This window comes from Pseudophryne corroboree, chromosome 4 (assembly GCF_028390025.1).
Source record: "Pseudophryne corroboree isolate aPseCor3 chromosome 4, aPseCor3.hap2, whole genome shotgun sequence".
NCBI classification, from domain to species: Eukaryota; Metazoa; Chordata; class Amphibia; order Anura; family Myobatrachidae; genus Pseudophryne; species Pseudophryne corroboree.
Window position 1 is genome coordinate 874,441,253 of NC_086447.1, and position 15,789 is coordinate 874,457,041.

The following is a 15,789-nucleotide window of genomic DNA, read 5'->3' on the forward strand; positions in this document are numbered from 1 at the left end:
TGTGAAGTTCATGTTAATTACAACCAGCTGCTGACTTACGATTGGTAATATAATCTGTGCCATGTAAAGTCCGGGTTCCCAATGAAACACATTTCACTACATGTCCTGTGAGTGTTTGTAGAACATGTGTTCTAGGACGGGGCCTGTAAATCACAGCCACTGCTCTGCCTGTATCCCGGTGACACTGCAGGGCTGCTGAGCCAGAACTCCAGCTCAGTGATTAATATGCATGGAAACACAACAATAAGATCAAAAAAAGCAAAAGAAGGGAGCGCTAGGAGAGTCTAATATTAATTTATTAATGAAACAGTGTTTCAAATGCCACATGAATCACAATATAGCCTAGTAAAAAGTATACACATTTATTTAATAAAATACTGTATTAAATACAGCTGCAATGTATCACCTGAATTAAAAAATAAATAGTGAAATGACACTTAATATAACCCGTATTCTGGCCGTGCGTCCACGGACTAGAAGGTCTTATGGATAGGAGACTAGTGAGAGGTACCTCTTAAATAGTCATTGCTGTTAAGCTGAATAAAGTCTCTCTCTCCTTATGCGTATGAAAGTCCCGCTGTGATGTTAGAGACGGCTCAGCTTAACCGAGCGGGCAGCGTCTCAATATTTGAATCGTGGACGTTGACACTGAAATACTCATACATACTGATTAGACGGCCAGCGTTAGAGGCCGAGAAACGCGTTAAGGCACTTTACTAAAGGATTCCATTTGACTGCTTATTCACCTGATCTCCTCCTAGTCGGGTGTACCTGTTGTACCTGATAATCTGTTGGGGCAGCCCGCCCACAACTGGTGAGCAGCTATCAGAGTTTAATTGGGTTTGTGTGTACTGTGGAGCGCCGATTCAACACCAATTTCTAGTTTGATACACAACAATAATTGCGTGTGCACGTGTGTGAGAAAATGTGTATATTTCTACCCATATGCACACTTTGTGGACACCTTCAGTTTCATACTATTCAACTGTTATTGCTTAAGTAGGTTGAGCAAATGCAACATGACGTACGCAGGTGATAAATAGAGATTATTTCATGTGTCAGAGAATACAGGGTCACCGGGACTGTCTGTATTACATGTGTCCTGAGAGTGAGGAGATACCAGGACTGTCTATATTACATGTGTCCTGAGAGTGAGGAGATACCAGGACTGTCTATATTACATGTGTCCTGAGAGTGAGGGGACACCGGGCCTGTCTATATTACATGTGTCCTGAGAGTGAGGGGACACCGGGCCTGTCTATATTACATGTGTCCTGAGAGTGTGGGGACACTGGGACTGTCTGTATTACATGTGTCCTGAGAGTGAGGGGACACCAGGACTGTCTGTATTACATGTGTCCTGAGAGTGAGGAGACACCAGGACTGTCTATATTACATGTGTCCTGAGAGTGAGGGGACACCGGGCCTGTCTATATTACATGTGTCCTGAGAGTGAGGAGACACCAGGACTGTCTATATTACATGTGTCCTGAGAGTGAGGAGACACCGGGCCTGTCTGTATTACATGTGTCCTGAGAGTGAGGGGACACCAGGACTGTCTGTATTACATGTGTCCTGAGAGTGAGGAGACAACAGGACTGTCTATATTACATGTGTCCTGAGAGTGAGGGGACACCGGGCCTGTCTATATTACATGTGTCCTGAGAGTGAGGGGACACCAGGACTGTCTGTATTACATGTGTCCTGAGAGTGAGGAGACACTGGGACTGTCTGTACTATATGTGTCCTGAGAGTGAGGGGACACCGGGACTGTCTATATTACATGTGTCCTGAGAGTGAGGGGACACCGGGACTGTCTGTTCTATATGTATCCTGAGAGTGAGGGGACACCAGGACTGTATGGATAACATGAATTTGGACAATGGGGGGCACAGGGACTGTCTGTATTACATGTATCCTGAGAGTGAGGGGACACCAGGACTGTCTGTAATACAAGCGTTCTGAGAGCGAGGGGACACAGGGACTGTCTGTATAACATGGGTCAGAGAATGCAGGGACACTGGGACTGTCTGTATTACACGTGTACTAAGAGTGAGGGGATACCAGGACTGCCTGTATAACATGTGTCAGAGAATGCAGGGACACCGGGACTGTATATTACATATATTCTGAGAGTAAGAGGACACCGGGACTGTCTGTATTACATGCGTCAGAGGATGTGGGGACACTTAGTCTGTCCATATTGCATGTGTCCTGAGAGCGAGGGGACACCGGGACTGTTTATAATACATGTGCCCTGAGACTGAGGGGGCACATAGACTGTCTGTATTATATGTGCTCTCTGTATCACATGTGTCCTGAGAGTAAGGGAGCACTGGGACTGTTTGTATTACATGTGTCCCGAGAGTGAGGGGACACCAGAACTGTATGTATTACATGTATTTTGGGATGGAGGGGACACTGGTATTGTCTTTACTATATGGGTCCTGAGACTGTGGAGACACTTGGTCTGTCCGTATTGCATGTGTCCTGAGAGCGAGGGGACACTGGAACTGTCTGTATTACATGTGTCCTGAGAGTGAGGGGACACCAGGGCTGTCTGTATTACATCATGTGTCCTGAGAGTGAGGGGACACTGGGACTGTCTGTATTACATCATGTGTCCTGAGAGTGAGGGGACACCGGGACTGTATGTATTACATGTATCCTGAGAATAAGGGGACACAGGGACTGTCTGTATTACATGTGTCCCGAGAGTGAGGGGACACCGGGACTGTCTGTATTACATGTGTCCTGAGAGTGAGGGGACACTGGGACTGTCTGTATTACATGTGTCCCGAGAGTGAGGGGACACCAGGACTGTCTGTATTACATGTGTTCTGAGAGTGAGGGGACACCGGGACTGTATGTATTACATGTATCCTGAGAGTGAGGGGACACTGGGACTGTCTGTATTATATGTGTCCTGAGAGTGAGGGGACACCGGGACTGTATGTATTACATGTATCCTGAGAACAAAGGGGACACAGGGACTGTCTGTATTACATGTGTCCTGAGAGTGAGGAGATACCAGGACTGTCTGTATTACATGTGTTCTGAGAGTGAGGGGACACTGGGACTGTCTGTATTACATGTGTCCTGAGAGTGAGGGGACACCGGGACTGTCTGTATTACATGTGTCCTGAGAGTGAGGGGACACAAGGACTGTCTGTATTACATGTGTCCTGAGAGTGAGGGGACACTGGGACTGTCTGTATTACATGTGTCCTGAGAGTGAGGGGACACTGGGACTGCCTGTATTACATGTGTCCTGAGAGTGAGGGGACACCAGGGCTGTCTGTATTACATCATGTGTCCTGAGAGTGAGGGGACACTGGGACTGTCTGTTTTACATGTGTCCCGAGAGTGAGGGGACACCGGGACTGTCTGTATTACATGTGTCCTGAGAGTGAGGGGACACCGGGACTGTATGTATTACATGTATCCTGAGAATGAGGGGACACAGGGACGGTCTGTATTACATGTGTCCCGAGAATGAGGGGACACAGGGACGGTCTGTATTACATGTGTCCTGAGAGTGAGGGGACACTGGGACTGTCTGTTTTACATGTGTCCCGAGAGTGAGGGGACACCGGGACTGTCTGTAGTACATGTGTCCTGAGAGTGAGGGGACACCGGGACTGTATGTATTACATGTATCCTGAGAATGAGAGGACACAGGGACTGTCTGTATTACATGTGTCCTGAGAGTGAGGGGACACTGGGACTGTCTGTATTACATGTGTCCTGAGAGTGAGGGGACACTGGAACTGTCTGTATTACATGTCTCCTGAGAGTGAGGGAACACAAGGACTGTCTGTATTACATGTGTCCTGAGAGTGAGGGGACACTGGGTCTGTCTGTATTACATGTGTCCTGAGAGTGAGGGGACACCAGGACTGTCTGTATTACATGTGTCCTGAGAGTGAGGGGACACTGGGAGTGTCTGTATTACATGTGTCCTGAGAGTGAGGGGACACTGGGACTGTCTGTATTACATGTGTCCTGAGAGTGAGGGGACACTGGGACTGTCTGTATTACATGTGTCCTGAGAGTGAGGGGACACCAGGACTGTCTGTATTACATGTGTCCTGAGAGTGAGGGGACACCAGGACTGTCTGTATTACATGTGTCCTGAGAGTGAGGGGACACCGGGACTGTCTGTATTACATGTGTCCTGAGAGTGAGGAGACACTGGGACTGTCTGTATTACATGTGCCCTGAGAGTGAGGGGACACTGGGACTGTCTGTATTACATGTGCCCTGAGAGTGAGGGGACACTGGGACTGTCTGTATTACATGTGCCCTGAGAGTGAGGGGACACTGGGACTGTCTGTACTATATGTGTCCTCAGAGTGAGAGGACACAGGGACTGTATTAGAGTCAGCAGTAGTTTCTAGTCACCTCTCATGCTGCATCACATGACTGGATTCTATTCTAATACTGTATTAGATAACAGTAGCGATACATTGTCATCCGCTCTAGTGGGATCAGCATAGGGATCAGAAACAAGGCACTTACTTGGACAGCAGGATAACGCAGTTCTGCGCCCTGCGTCCGTCAATCACGGACAGCTCTTTCACTTTACGTGTAGACAGATACAGGTCTTCCATGGAGTCCACGTCTTTCTGTCATGAGAAAAACAGCAAAGCGTCACTATACCTGCTCTGTGTCTGCGACTATTACATTACATGGGGATGCGGTCAATTTACCTCCAATCAAAATCCCGACGGTCGAAATCCCGACACCAATTGACCGACGGTTAAAATCCCGACAAGGTCAAAATCCCAACATGGACAAAATACAGACATTTAAAATACCGACAAGGTCAAAATACCGACATGTAAAATGCCGACATGAGTTTTTCATGATTTTTCCATTGAAACTGACTTGTTCATACTTTACCATCCCAGTGGACCTGGAGGGCGAATATAATAGTGTGCCGAGTGCAGCGAGGAATGCGGGGGGACGCGGTACACTTATATGGTGTCCATGTCGACCTATGTTGACATACACACACAAAAACACAGAAAAACGCATGTTGGTATTTTGACCTGTCAGCATTTTACATGTCGGTATTTTGACCTTGTTGGTATTTTAAATGTCGGTGTTTTGCCCATGTCGGGATTTTGACCTTGTCGGGATTTTGACCATCGGTCAATTGGTGTCGGTATTTCGACCGTCGGCATTTTGATTGGAGGTATTTCATACCGATCCCATTACATGATGTGCTGCAGAGAATGAGGCAGTTCCCCTAACCATTCCCGCAGAGTAATTGCATTTCTAAATCTAACAAATACACAGTATGGACCCTAATCAGGGTGGATTGCAGGTTCTGCTAAACAGCAGAGGCCAGATTCATCAAGCCTTGGCGAGTGATAAATAAACAGTTAGGAGCTGATTAGTTGGTACATAGGGGTCTATTTACTAAGCCTTGGAAAGAGATAAAGTCGCTGGAGATAAAGTACCAGCCAATCGGCTCCTAACTGTCATGTCACATTCTGTGTTTGAAAAACGACAGGAGCCGATTGGTTGGTACTTTATCTCCATCCAAGGCTTAGTAAATAGACCCCTTAATCACCGTGCAATTTATCACTCTCCAAGGCTTGATTAATCTGGGCCAGAATCTACAATCATTCTTATCGTATGTTGGGGGCGCCCAGCATAGGGCAAGGCCACCAAGCATGCTACCGGCCGCCCAGCGGCTGCAACTACAGTGTAATTGCGATCGCGCCACAATTACTTTGCGGTCGCGACAACTGTGGATGCTCCCTGCTTTCGCAGCCGGCCATGCTAAGGTAGGCGGGCCCCCGCTATTTTTTCCATCGGTGCGGCTGCAGCCCCGAGAACAGTATGTCGCCGCCAATCAAAGTGTGATCGCATCCCTCCAATAGTCTCTGCGCAGCCCAGGACTTACTTATCCAGTCCTGCTGATCGGGGGCCGGAACCGACGTCAGGAACCCTCCCTGAAAACGCCTGAGCCCGTCTGCCTTTTTCCCGACAAATGTCTAATTATATCCCAACATCACAGGTCCAGACATGACAACTCTTAGAGAATTCCTTCTGATGAATGGCATTCAACAAACATGACCAATAGGTGGCAGTACAGAGCTGGGGTAGATGAGTCTGGCAGAGAGGCTCCATTATACTGTATATAGCTCAGACTGACCTCCCCGGGAACATCTCCAACTTGTAACCATCAATAACTCAGGGATCAGAGGCTAAATGACAAAGTTCACCCAGGATCCAGATGACAGCGCTTATCAGTCTGGGGGCCCAATCGTAAATTTAGGAAAACTATCTGGAGTAGAGACTAAAACTCATTCTTAGCCATTGGAAAAACACAGTGCCTGTAGTGTGGGAGAACACAGATCAGGCTGTAGATACTTTTCACTCGGGAAGATAATCCCTACAATCCCTAGTGTCAGAGGTCATCAGCTGTGCCGATGCTTTCCGGTCACTAGGCCAAATACCACTAATTATTTTCAGTAAGGCACAATTAATTGTCTGGACTCCAATTGGCTGAGACACCATGACTTCATTAGAATATTAATCACAATTGGCTGGGTGGCTCAACTGCAGAAGTCAAGAGATGGCAAAAGAGGGCGACCCAAGATTGATTGTGGGCCACTCACATGATACTACATATATTATTATAAGGCGGCAAGGTACTGTACACCACTGCCCCTCCTGGCCAATGTTGATAACTACTGCGATGTGGATCAAGGTTTCTATACCCTCTCAGAGTGTTAGCTATGCGTCATTTCTCACATATACGCCTCTTACATGCAGGTGAGGCATAAGCACTTTCACTGTTTACATTCAGTTCCACACTAAGAGTTTTTCATCGTACGGAAACCAGCGCATGGAGCAGGAAAAAGTCACATTCCTGGTTGCTGTAGAAGCCGCAGCTATTACCACCCGGGATAACGTGAGCCGGACGCCACACCTGTTTACTGTTAGCAGCCTGAATCCAGGGAACGTTTGTCGTGAGAGGCTTCCAATTCACTCCTGGCTCCTTCTCTGGTGTTTTTCGTTTATTTTGTAAGACTTTCACATTAAAATTACACAGGGTCAGCCGTGGAATTTGGTTTTACCAGTCTGCCAAACTATAGAGGTCAGAACACCGACATTAATGATCTTGTGTTGTTTTTGTTCTGAATTGGCCGGATTGTATCTAAATATATCTCCGCCCTGCAGCGCACTCAGCTATCACAGTTATTAAATGTCTGCGTGTGTATTGGGGAGTCTCACATTTTATGGGCTGAGCGAATTTTGCAGGAGAATGCAGACTATACATTCACTAAAGCAGTCATCTCACACATGCCTCATAAATGTATCTCGTTCCTGAAGAATTACTAAGGCGTTGCATTGTGCCTCATGCCTCAGCGAGGAAATGGCTGCAGTTCCCAAGAGCATCTTGGTCCCCAACTTGCCCGTTTCTTGCACATCTGGTGTCCTCTAGCGACCCTCTTCCCCTACCATAGAGCCCCGGGATGACAGATGACATTCTTATAAAGTGTAGCTCACAAAATGTCTGCCTCTATTGTGCCTCATGCCTCAGCAATATACTGGTTCAGACCAGAAAATGGCAGCTCCACTGAGTCTCCACTTTGTGCCTCATGCCTCAGTAATGTTATCAGTACTTCCTGAAGACTTCATAGGCTTCATTTTCGTTGAATAGACTCAGCAACATGCAATCGCCCCTTACCTCCACCCCTGCCATTTGCCTGTGGCCCCAGCACCTTTATTAACCAAAACTCTTACGTGGTGAATAGGGATCGGGAGCTGAGCAGTGTTTTAGGGAATGTAGGAGGCGCTATGGGGGTAAATAGTGTTCTAAAGAGCAAATGAGAATGTTATGGGTGAGCGGACATTGCGACTGGTCTTTGGTGTGAGTGGGCTTTACAAGTCGATTATGAGGGTAGTGGGTGGCATTAGGGGAACCGTATACCAATGGTATTTGGGGCATCTTTCTTTAATGAAATGTACTATTGGAACTTATCACTGAGATTAAGGGTAACGTGGGGCCCTACCGAAGGCAAAAGTGCAGCCCATGCGAGTCTTGAAGTTTATCAGTTCACTGGCGCAGCAGATGCTGGCTACACTGTGTTCTGCTGGTTCTCTTGTGCATTGCAGAAAACATGGAGGTCTTACTCACCTGTTTCAGAGAGGTATTAGTTAGCAGGTCCTATGCAGCCAGCCGCAGGTAAGAAAGAATGAGACATGCCAAAAATTAGTCGGAAGTATAAGATACAAAGTTTATACAAGAAGCAGTCTGCAGCGGCCTGATCTCTGGTTTTAGCGGAAACAATTAACCACGTTCATTCTTAGAAATGATCATTAGACATACAAGTGAATGTGGCAATAGGATGTAATTTTATTTTTTAAATGTAAATTAAAACAATGCGTAATAAGCTATTTTTTTCTGCACTATTGCTCAGGATCTTTGGGAAAACACTGCGCATACAAAACGTAAGCCTAGAATCACAATGGACAACGCTTCAGTGATAACCACACTACAGTATGTGACCCTCAGCTGGTTTACACAAGATGTCATCTTACCTGATACAAACACATTATTATTAGGGCATTCCTATGTTATTTTCACTTCTTTGGGGCTTGTATTGTTGCTGCTTAAAGAAATTGGACTTCTGGGGAATGTCTACTATGTCGTCATGGTAACTACACACTATATAGGTTATTCTAGACAATCCAATATTGCCTATAGCATGAGAGAACAGCCCAGTGCACTAATAAGGGAAGTAAAGAAGGGAAAATAAGGGAATGCTTGAAGGGTAACTCCACTCAGAAATCACGTTATCTAAATCAAATCATTATGATTTAGACTAAAATAACTCCTGCTTGAGTCGGAAAATACCCGTTGAAAACTCAGACACATACTGTTGCTGCAATTTGACTCGTACATTATAAATACCTGACTTTCCTTGACAACCACTGTACCAGTTTGTACAGTGTGTTTCCATGGTTATAAATGGTGCTGAGGAAGGCTAGTTATCGCAACATCCCTCAAATGGTGACAACAGTATGTTTCTGTGTTTTCAAAAGGCAATTTCAGCAAAGGTCCTATTTGAATAATAAGTTATTCTAGTAAGATGCGTCACCCACAATGGATTTTATCAGCATAAGATAATTGTTGTGTGGAATTTTAATTTTTAATGCAGGTTCTGCAAACTAATCTATGAACAGCTGATAATCTAATGCAGAGAGAGAGAGAGAGAGAGAGAGAGAGAGAGAGAGAGAGAGAGAGAGAGAGAGAGAGAGAGAAAGAGAGACTGTTAATAGATGTTTCTAGTGTTAATATGCTGTGCCAGGTGGTATTCATGTGACCGGCGGTCAGGAGACCGACAGTCACATGACCTCCTCCAGCATCCCGACCCCTCACTATCCCGATGGTCGGCATGCCGACCAACAGGGACTATTTCCACTCATGGGTGTCCACGACACCCATTGAGTGGGAATAGAACCCGTGGCGACCGTAGGTCGCCACCGAGCCCGAAGCGTGGCGAGCGCAGCGAGCCCGCAAGGGGCTTGCTGCACTCGCCCCTCCCCACCGGGATCCCGGCGTCGGTATGCTGCCAGGATCCCGGCGTCGGTAAGCTGACTGGCGGTCTCCTGACCGCCGGTCAGCTATACTACACCCGCTGTGCCAATGACCCCAGATAAGAAAACTAAATACTGAGTGCACATAGAATCCCACATAAAGCCACATGATGTGTCTGTAAACTAACTGGGTTTACTGAGAATACACAATTATACTTGTCCTATACTGTCATCAACTGTAAGTTGCTGTTTTCCTGTTTGATTATTTATTTATGTACTCTGTAATTGGGCGCTGCGGAACCCTTGTGGCACCATATAAATAAAGGATAATAATAATAATATTATATTCCCTTAACTGTAAGAGATGTGCAGTCATGTGACATACCTGGTGTCTCTGATAGGCAGAAAACATTTTTTCAAACTCTTCCAGATCCAATATTTTAAACGCTCTGATGTCATCAATTTCATTCCAGACTGTTCCATTGAGTTTGTCCTATATTGAATATAAAGGCTGAAATATGAACGACTGTTAACTTATTTAACAAAAAAACTTGGAAAATAGAAACAAAAGTCTTAAATCCATTGATAAAATGCCAATTTCTGCTATAAGCTAATTTGCATAGAGCACCTTATTTATTTACATATTAAGGCCCAGATTTATCAAGCCTTGGAGAGTGATAAATTGCATGGTGATAAAGCACCAGCCAACCAGCTCCTAACTGCCATGTTACAGGCTGTGTTTGAAAAATGACAGTTAGGAGCTGATTGGTTGGTACTTTATCATCGTGCAATTTATCACTCTCCAAGGCTTGATAAATCTGGGCCTTAGTTACCTCTTCTATGCTTAACTGTGCCAAGTACATGCTGATGCTACAGAATGAGTATATTATCTGCCCTTCGTCTGCTGGTTCACTCGCCCCAATGTCGCATGTTCTGTATTCAGGCTACACCCTAAATGCATGCTCTGCAGGTAAACCTATAATACCTTTATAGATGTTAGATAAAGCCCTGAAATACCATTATAGAAAATACAAATGGAAAACGTGACAAAAAAGATTAACAGAAATGGAAGACATAATTTATATACAAGTGCATTAATGAAACAGTGACCTTGAAGGCTAAATCTTTATTAAGAATGGCACTTTAATGTATGCCGCAAAGCCGCATGTTATTAACAGAGCATTTACCATATAAGGTATTAACCTTATTTTAATCATACAGACTCATGGATGAAGTGCTAAGAACAGCCGAATTATACCCCTCTTACACCTACATTCCGGGTCGGATCAGGGATCATCAATGCGGTTTTAAGCCATGTTGATACCAGTTTCAGACCCTTTCGTACAGTGTCGGGCTGGGGCATGAAGGGCCCACCAGGGGAATGCAGTTATAGGGGGCCCATACTTAGAGGTGTGGCCAGCCTACAAAGGGGGTGTGGCCAGCCACCACAGAGGCTTGAAATACACAATAGTCTAGTGCAGTGTAATGCAACATATCTACCATGTATAATACAAGTGCACAGTCTGGAAACTGATCCCTAGAGGAAGGAGTGGGCCCTCGGACAGTGGGGCCTGCCGGTGGTTTCCCTGGTACCCCTGTGGGCCAGTCTGACCCTGCTTTCATACCAAGGCAAGAACGCGGGATTTAGGCCTGATATTCCTGGGGGCAACCTTGTGTAACTGTGAATAAGATCGACCCAGGATACAGTTAGACAGGCATTAATGAAATATGAGTAGAGTAACCCGCGTCGCACCTTTCACACTTCAGTCTATCCGTGTCGGTCCTGTATTCAACTCTGGTCGCAACCTGGGGTCGAGGACCCGGGACACGATACCCGGCTTTACCCTGTCACACCGACACATGACCTGGGTTGCCAAGGCAATATCCCAGGTCTGAGGTGCAATGTCAAAGGGGCGTAAGTGAAAGTGAAAACCGGAAACTGACTGACAATACAGATTACTGTAACCAAACTAGTTAATTACGTCAACTTTATTGCAAAGTCAAAAGACAAAATTAGATGTCTTTTGATTCAATTAACCTTATGCAAATGAATGAGTCGTCTCTGTTCAGACAAAAGATGTTGTCGGCCATTTTATTGCCAAGTGTTGTATTTTCCCCGAACCTTTGTACAACGCTGCAGAGTATGTTGGAGCTGTAGCAGTACCCACCCTGTGGATGAATGATGAATGTATCATAGGAGGCGAAGGTGACGAAGGTACACAGAGTCACTCAGCAACAATTTATGTACATGGACCTCAGATCACTGTGAAATAATTCACTGCCTCAGTAAGTGCTGGTGATTTACAGCAGATGCAAACTGGGGCCAAGAATGCTTCAATCTGACCCCCCCATGTGCTGCCTTATCAGGGGCTAGCAGAACACAGAGCCTGGAGAGTACTTTATAAGATATATTCCCTTTGTGTTCAGAGCAATTGACAAGCGCTGCAGTAATTTACAGATTTGTATAACTTCTCACAATTTGATTACAGTGTAATATCTGAAAACATATGACAGCTGAGAGTTCACTTCACTGACTGGTAAACAAGAGATTGCGTTTGAAATTCAGACTTCGCAGCATTATAAAATCTTAAAAGCATGATTCAGATTTCAGAATGCTGTGCTGTGAATGAAAACACTGACTGGAATAACTCATTATACTTGAATAAGCACTTCTGCCTGAAAGCACAATTGATAACCCAGAAAAACTGTAAACCAATAGGACAAGAACTGACAATCATATGCATCCTTTATAACCATGGAAACAATGGGGGTCATTCCGAGTTGATCGCTCGCTAGCAGTTTTTAGCAGCCGTGCAAACGCTAAGCCCTCGCCCTCTGGGAGTGTATTTTAGCTTAGCAGAAGTGCGAACAAAAGGATCGCAGAGCGGCTACAAAAAAAAATTATGCAGTTTCTGAGTAGCTTCAGACCTACTCAGCGCTTGCGATCACTTCAGACCATTCAGTTCCGGATTTGACATCACAAACACGCCCTGCGTTCGCCCAACCACGCCTGTGTTTTTCCTGGCACGCCTGCCTTTTTCCGAACACTTCCTGAAAACGGTCAGTTGACACCCAGAAACACCCTCTTCCTGTCAATCACTCTGCGGTCAGCAGTGCGGTTGAAAAGCTTCGCTAGACCTTGTGTGAAAATACATCGGCGTTGTGAAAGTATGTTGCGCGTGCGCACTGCGCCGCATACGCATGCGCAGAAGTGCCATTTTTTTCCTTAATCACAGCGCAGCAAACATTTTCAGCTAGCGATCAACTCGGAATGATCCCCAATAAGTGCAATTCCTATACTGTTTCCATGGTTACAGATTTTGCATGTAACTGGCTCTCAAATTATTGCCAGTGTGTTTCTGCATTTTAAGCTGGAAATTTCAGGCAGAAGTGTAATGTAAAGTATAACGAGACATTCAGTAAGTTGTAATAACCAATATAATGATCTGAAATGGGCATCATTTCTGATAGTAGCTACCCTTGCGTGAATGCTATGAGTGAACGAACACATGCAAAAATAATTTTTGTTATTGCAAAAAATGTTCCCTACACAAGGAAGGACCTCCACAGAAGTGCAATAGGCGCCCCAAGTTACAGAATCCAGGACCCTTGTACCCTTCAACAACGCAGATTGCATCTGCACTTTCAGTCCACTGACAAAGAATAATGGCTCCTTTGTGGCATTAAAAGACGCGTAAGATGTAGGAATAGTTTTTCACACTGGTGGGACAGAAGGTGTGAGAACGCACAAAGAGGCCAAATTTTCCAGGAGCTACAATTCTCCCCCCAAACATTTAATGAAAGTACAAGAAAAGTATATAAAACCATAGTATAAACATTTCTACTATACATTAATGTTGATTTTGGAAGTTCTAAGTTTGAAATGTACTTTTTTTTGGGTATAATGCCTAAAATATCATCCAGGATAAATGTAAAGCATTTCTGCGTTTTCAATCTTAGTCTGTATATCTCACAGGGCTTAACCAGATAAAACGCACATGTTATATATAATGTTACGTGCCAGTATTCCAAATGTAGGTAAACATTCTTTACCAGAGATAGAAAGTCAGACCGGCATACAATACTTAAATATTATACAGAGTGGAACACTATATATGAGCAGTCAATTGGTGTCGAAACTGTCGTCTTGTCGAAAAGACGTCAATTTTCGACTTTTTCAGGTCGGAAAGGGGTTCCGACCTATTCAGTCCCCGGCTTTTTTATCCGACAAGTCAGGGAATTCGACTTATCGGAAAGCACGTGGATCGGCGGAATAGCTGTCGATCCGTGTGCTTCTGTCAGAAACGGGGGCAAATCAGACAGGTTTTGGCCCCGTTTCTGACCATCTCAATCCGATTTAAAAAAAAGTCGGATTGAGATGAGGGTGCTGAGGGAGAGCAGCGGCAAGACGGGAGTAAGCAGCGGGAGACGGGAGTGAGCAGCGGGGAGACGGCGGTGAGCAGCGTGAGACGGGGGGAGAGCAGCGGGGAGACAGGGAGAGCAGCGGGGAGACGGGAGTGAGCAGCGGGGAGACGGGAGTGAGCAGCGTGGAGACGGCGGTGAGCAGCGGGGAGACTGGGAGAGCAGCGGCGAGACGGGGTAAGCAGCAGGGAGATGGCAGTGAGAAGCGGGGAGACAGCGGTGAGCAGCGTGGAGACGGGGGAGAGCAGAGGCTACAGCAGCGTAGCAGGAGGATGGGACAATGCTGCCAGACCTCACGGCAGTGTCCTCCCGGCTTTGGCAAGCGAGGTCTGAATAGGTTCTGTAGGATCCATTCCGACAAATTAATGTCGGAATGGATCCGGTTTTAATTGAACGATTACACCAACAGGGACTCTAATGACATTATATTCAAATACATATACTTTAATATGGAGTTTGTCCTCCCTTTGCAGCTATAACAGCTTCCACTCTTCTTGGAAGGCTTTCCACAAGACTTTGGAGTGATTCTGTGGGAATTTGTGCCCATTCATTCTGTAGAGAATTTATGAGGTCAGGTAGTGATGTTGGATGGGTAGGCCCGGCTCACAGTCTCCGTTCCAGTTCATCCCAAAGGTGCGTGATGGGGTTGAGGTCAGGACTCTGTGCGGCCCAGGCAAGTTCTTCCATACAGGATTCACCAAATGTCTTGGTATTCTGAAGCATTAAGATTGCCCTTCACTGGAGATAAGGGGCCTAGCCCAAACTTCACATTTGGCCCAATGCAGTCATGCAAGTAATGTTCTCCCGGCATCCGCCAGACTCGCCCATCTGACTGCCAAACTGAGAAGCGTTATTCATCACTCCACAGAACACGTTTCCACTGCCCCACAGTCCAGAGTCGGTGTGCTGTACACCACTCCATCCAACGCTTGGCATTGGTGATGTGAAGCTTGCATGCAGCTGCTCGGCCACGGAACCCTATTCCATTAAGCTCCCGCCGCACAGTTTTGTGTTTACATTAATGACAGTGGAAGTTCAGAACTTTATATGGTGTCCATGTTGATTTATGTCGACATACACACAAAAAAACATCAAAAAATGCATGTCGGTATTTTGCCCTGTCGGTATTTTACATGTCGGTATTTTGACCTTGTCGGTATTTTAAATGTCGGTATTTTGTCCATGTCGGTATTTTGACATTGTCGGTATTTTGACCATCGGTCAATTGGTGTCGGGATTTTGAACGTCGGTATTTTGATTGGAGGTATTTCATACCGATCCCACAGCACTACTCCTTTATCACAGGGACAGATACAACCTCACAGGATCACAACTACTGTGACCCATTTTTGGTGATACTTATTGAAGCAGATGTGGATTGTAGGGTTCTACTATCCTTGAAGAGATTAGGGAATATTACACCATCTAACTTCAATCTAATTGTTATTTTCTGTTACGATGAAGTCTATTTAGATACCATATCAATTGAAACAAACATGTGATTGGATGTATCATTGAGAATTTTAACCAGTTTTAACCAGTGGTAATCCATTCTGTTATAAGAACTGATTGTAAACCCCTGATGAAGTCCTAACGGACGAAACGCGTTGGGTTTCGCGATATTGGGTTAATAAAGCCTCTGCCACAAGCATCTGGTTGGAGATACATCTCTTTCAAGTTCTAACTGTGATCACCTGACTGTAAATTCCTCACATCAACTGAAAAATGTCTATGTATAAGATTGTTATATTGTTTTATTGAACTTTTAGAAATTTGTACCAATGACGAATGTTTAGGTTACAA

General features: G+C 45.3%; 1 protein-coding gene across 4 annotated transcripts in view; it reads right to left on the reverse strand.

Moving 5' to 3' along the window:
* DAAM2 (dishevelled associated activator of morphogenesis 2) overlaps nt 1-15,789 on the reverse strand; it is a 471,074-nt gene that overhangs the window by 82,294 nt on the left and 372,991 nt on the right. For 3 of the 4 annotated variants that reach the window (XM_063918833.1, XM_063918835.1, XM_063918834.1), the window contains exons 15-17: nt 9,950-10,057; nt 8,162-8,191; nt 4,522-4,628 (exon numbers count right to left, since the gene is read on the reverse strand). In XM_063918833.1, the coding sequence (XP_063774903.1) occupies nt 4,522-4,628; nt 8,162-8,191; nt 9,950-10,057 (245 nt within the window). The remainder of the gene's footprint in view (nt 1-4,521; nt 4,629-8,161; nt 8,192-9,949; nt 10,058-15,789) is intronic. The other variant, XM_063918836.1, reaches the window with a different exon arrangement.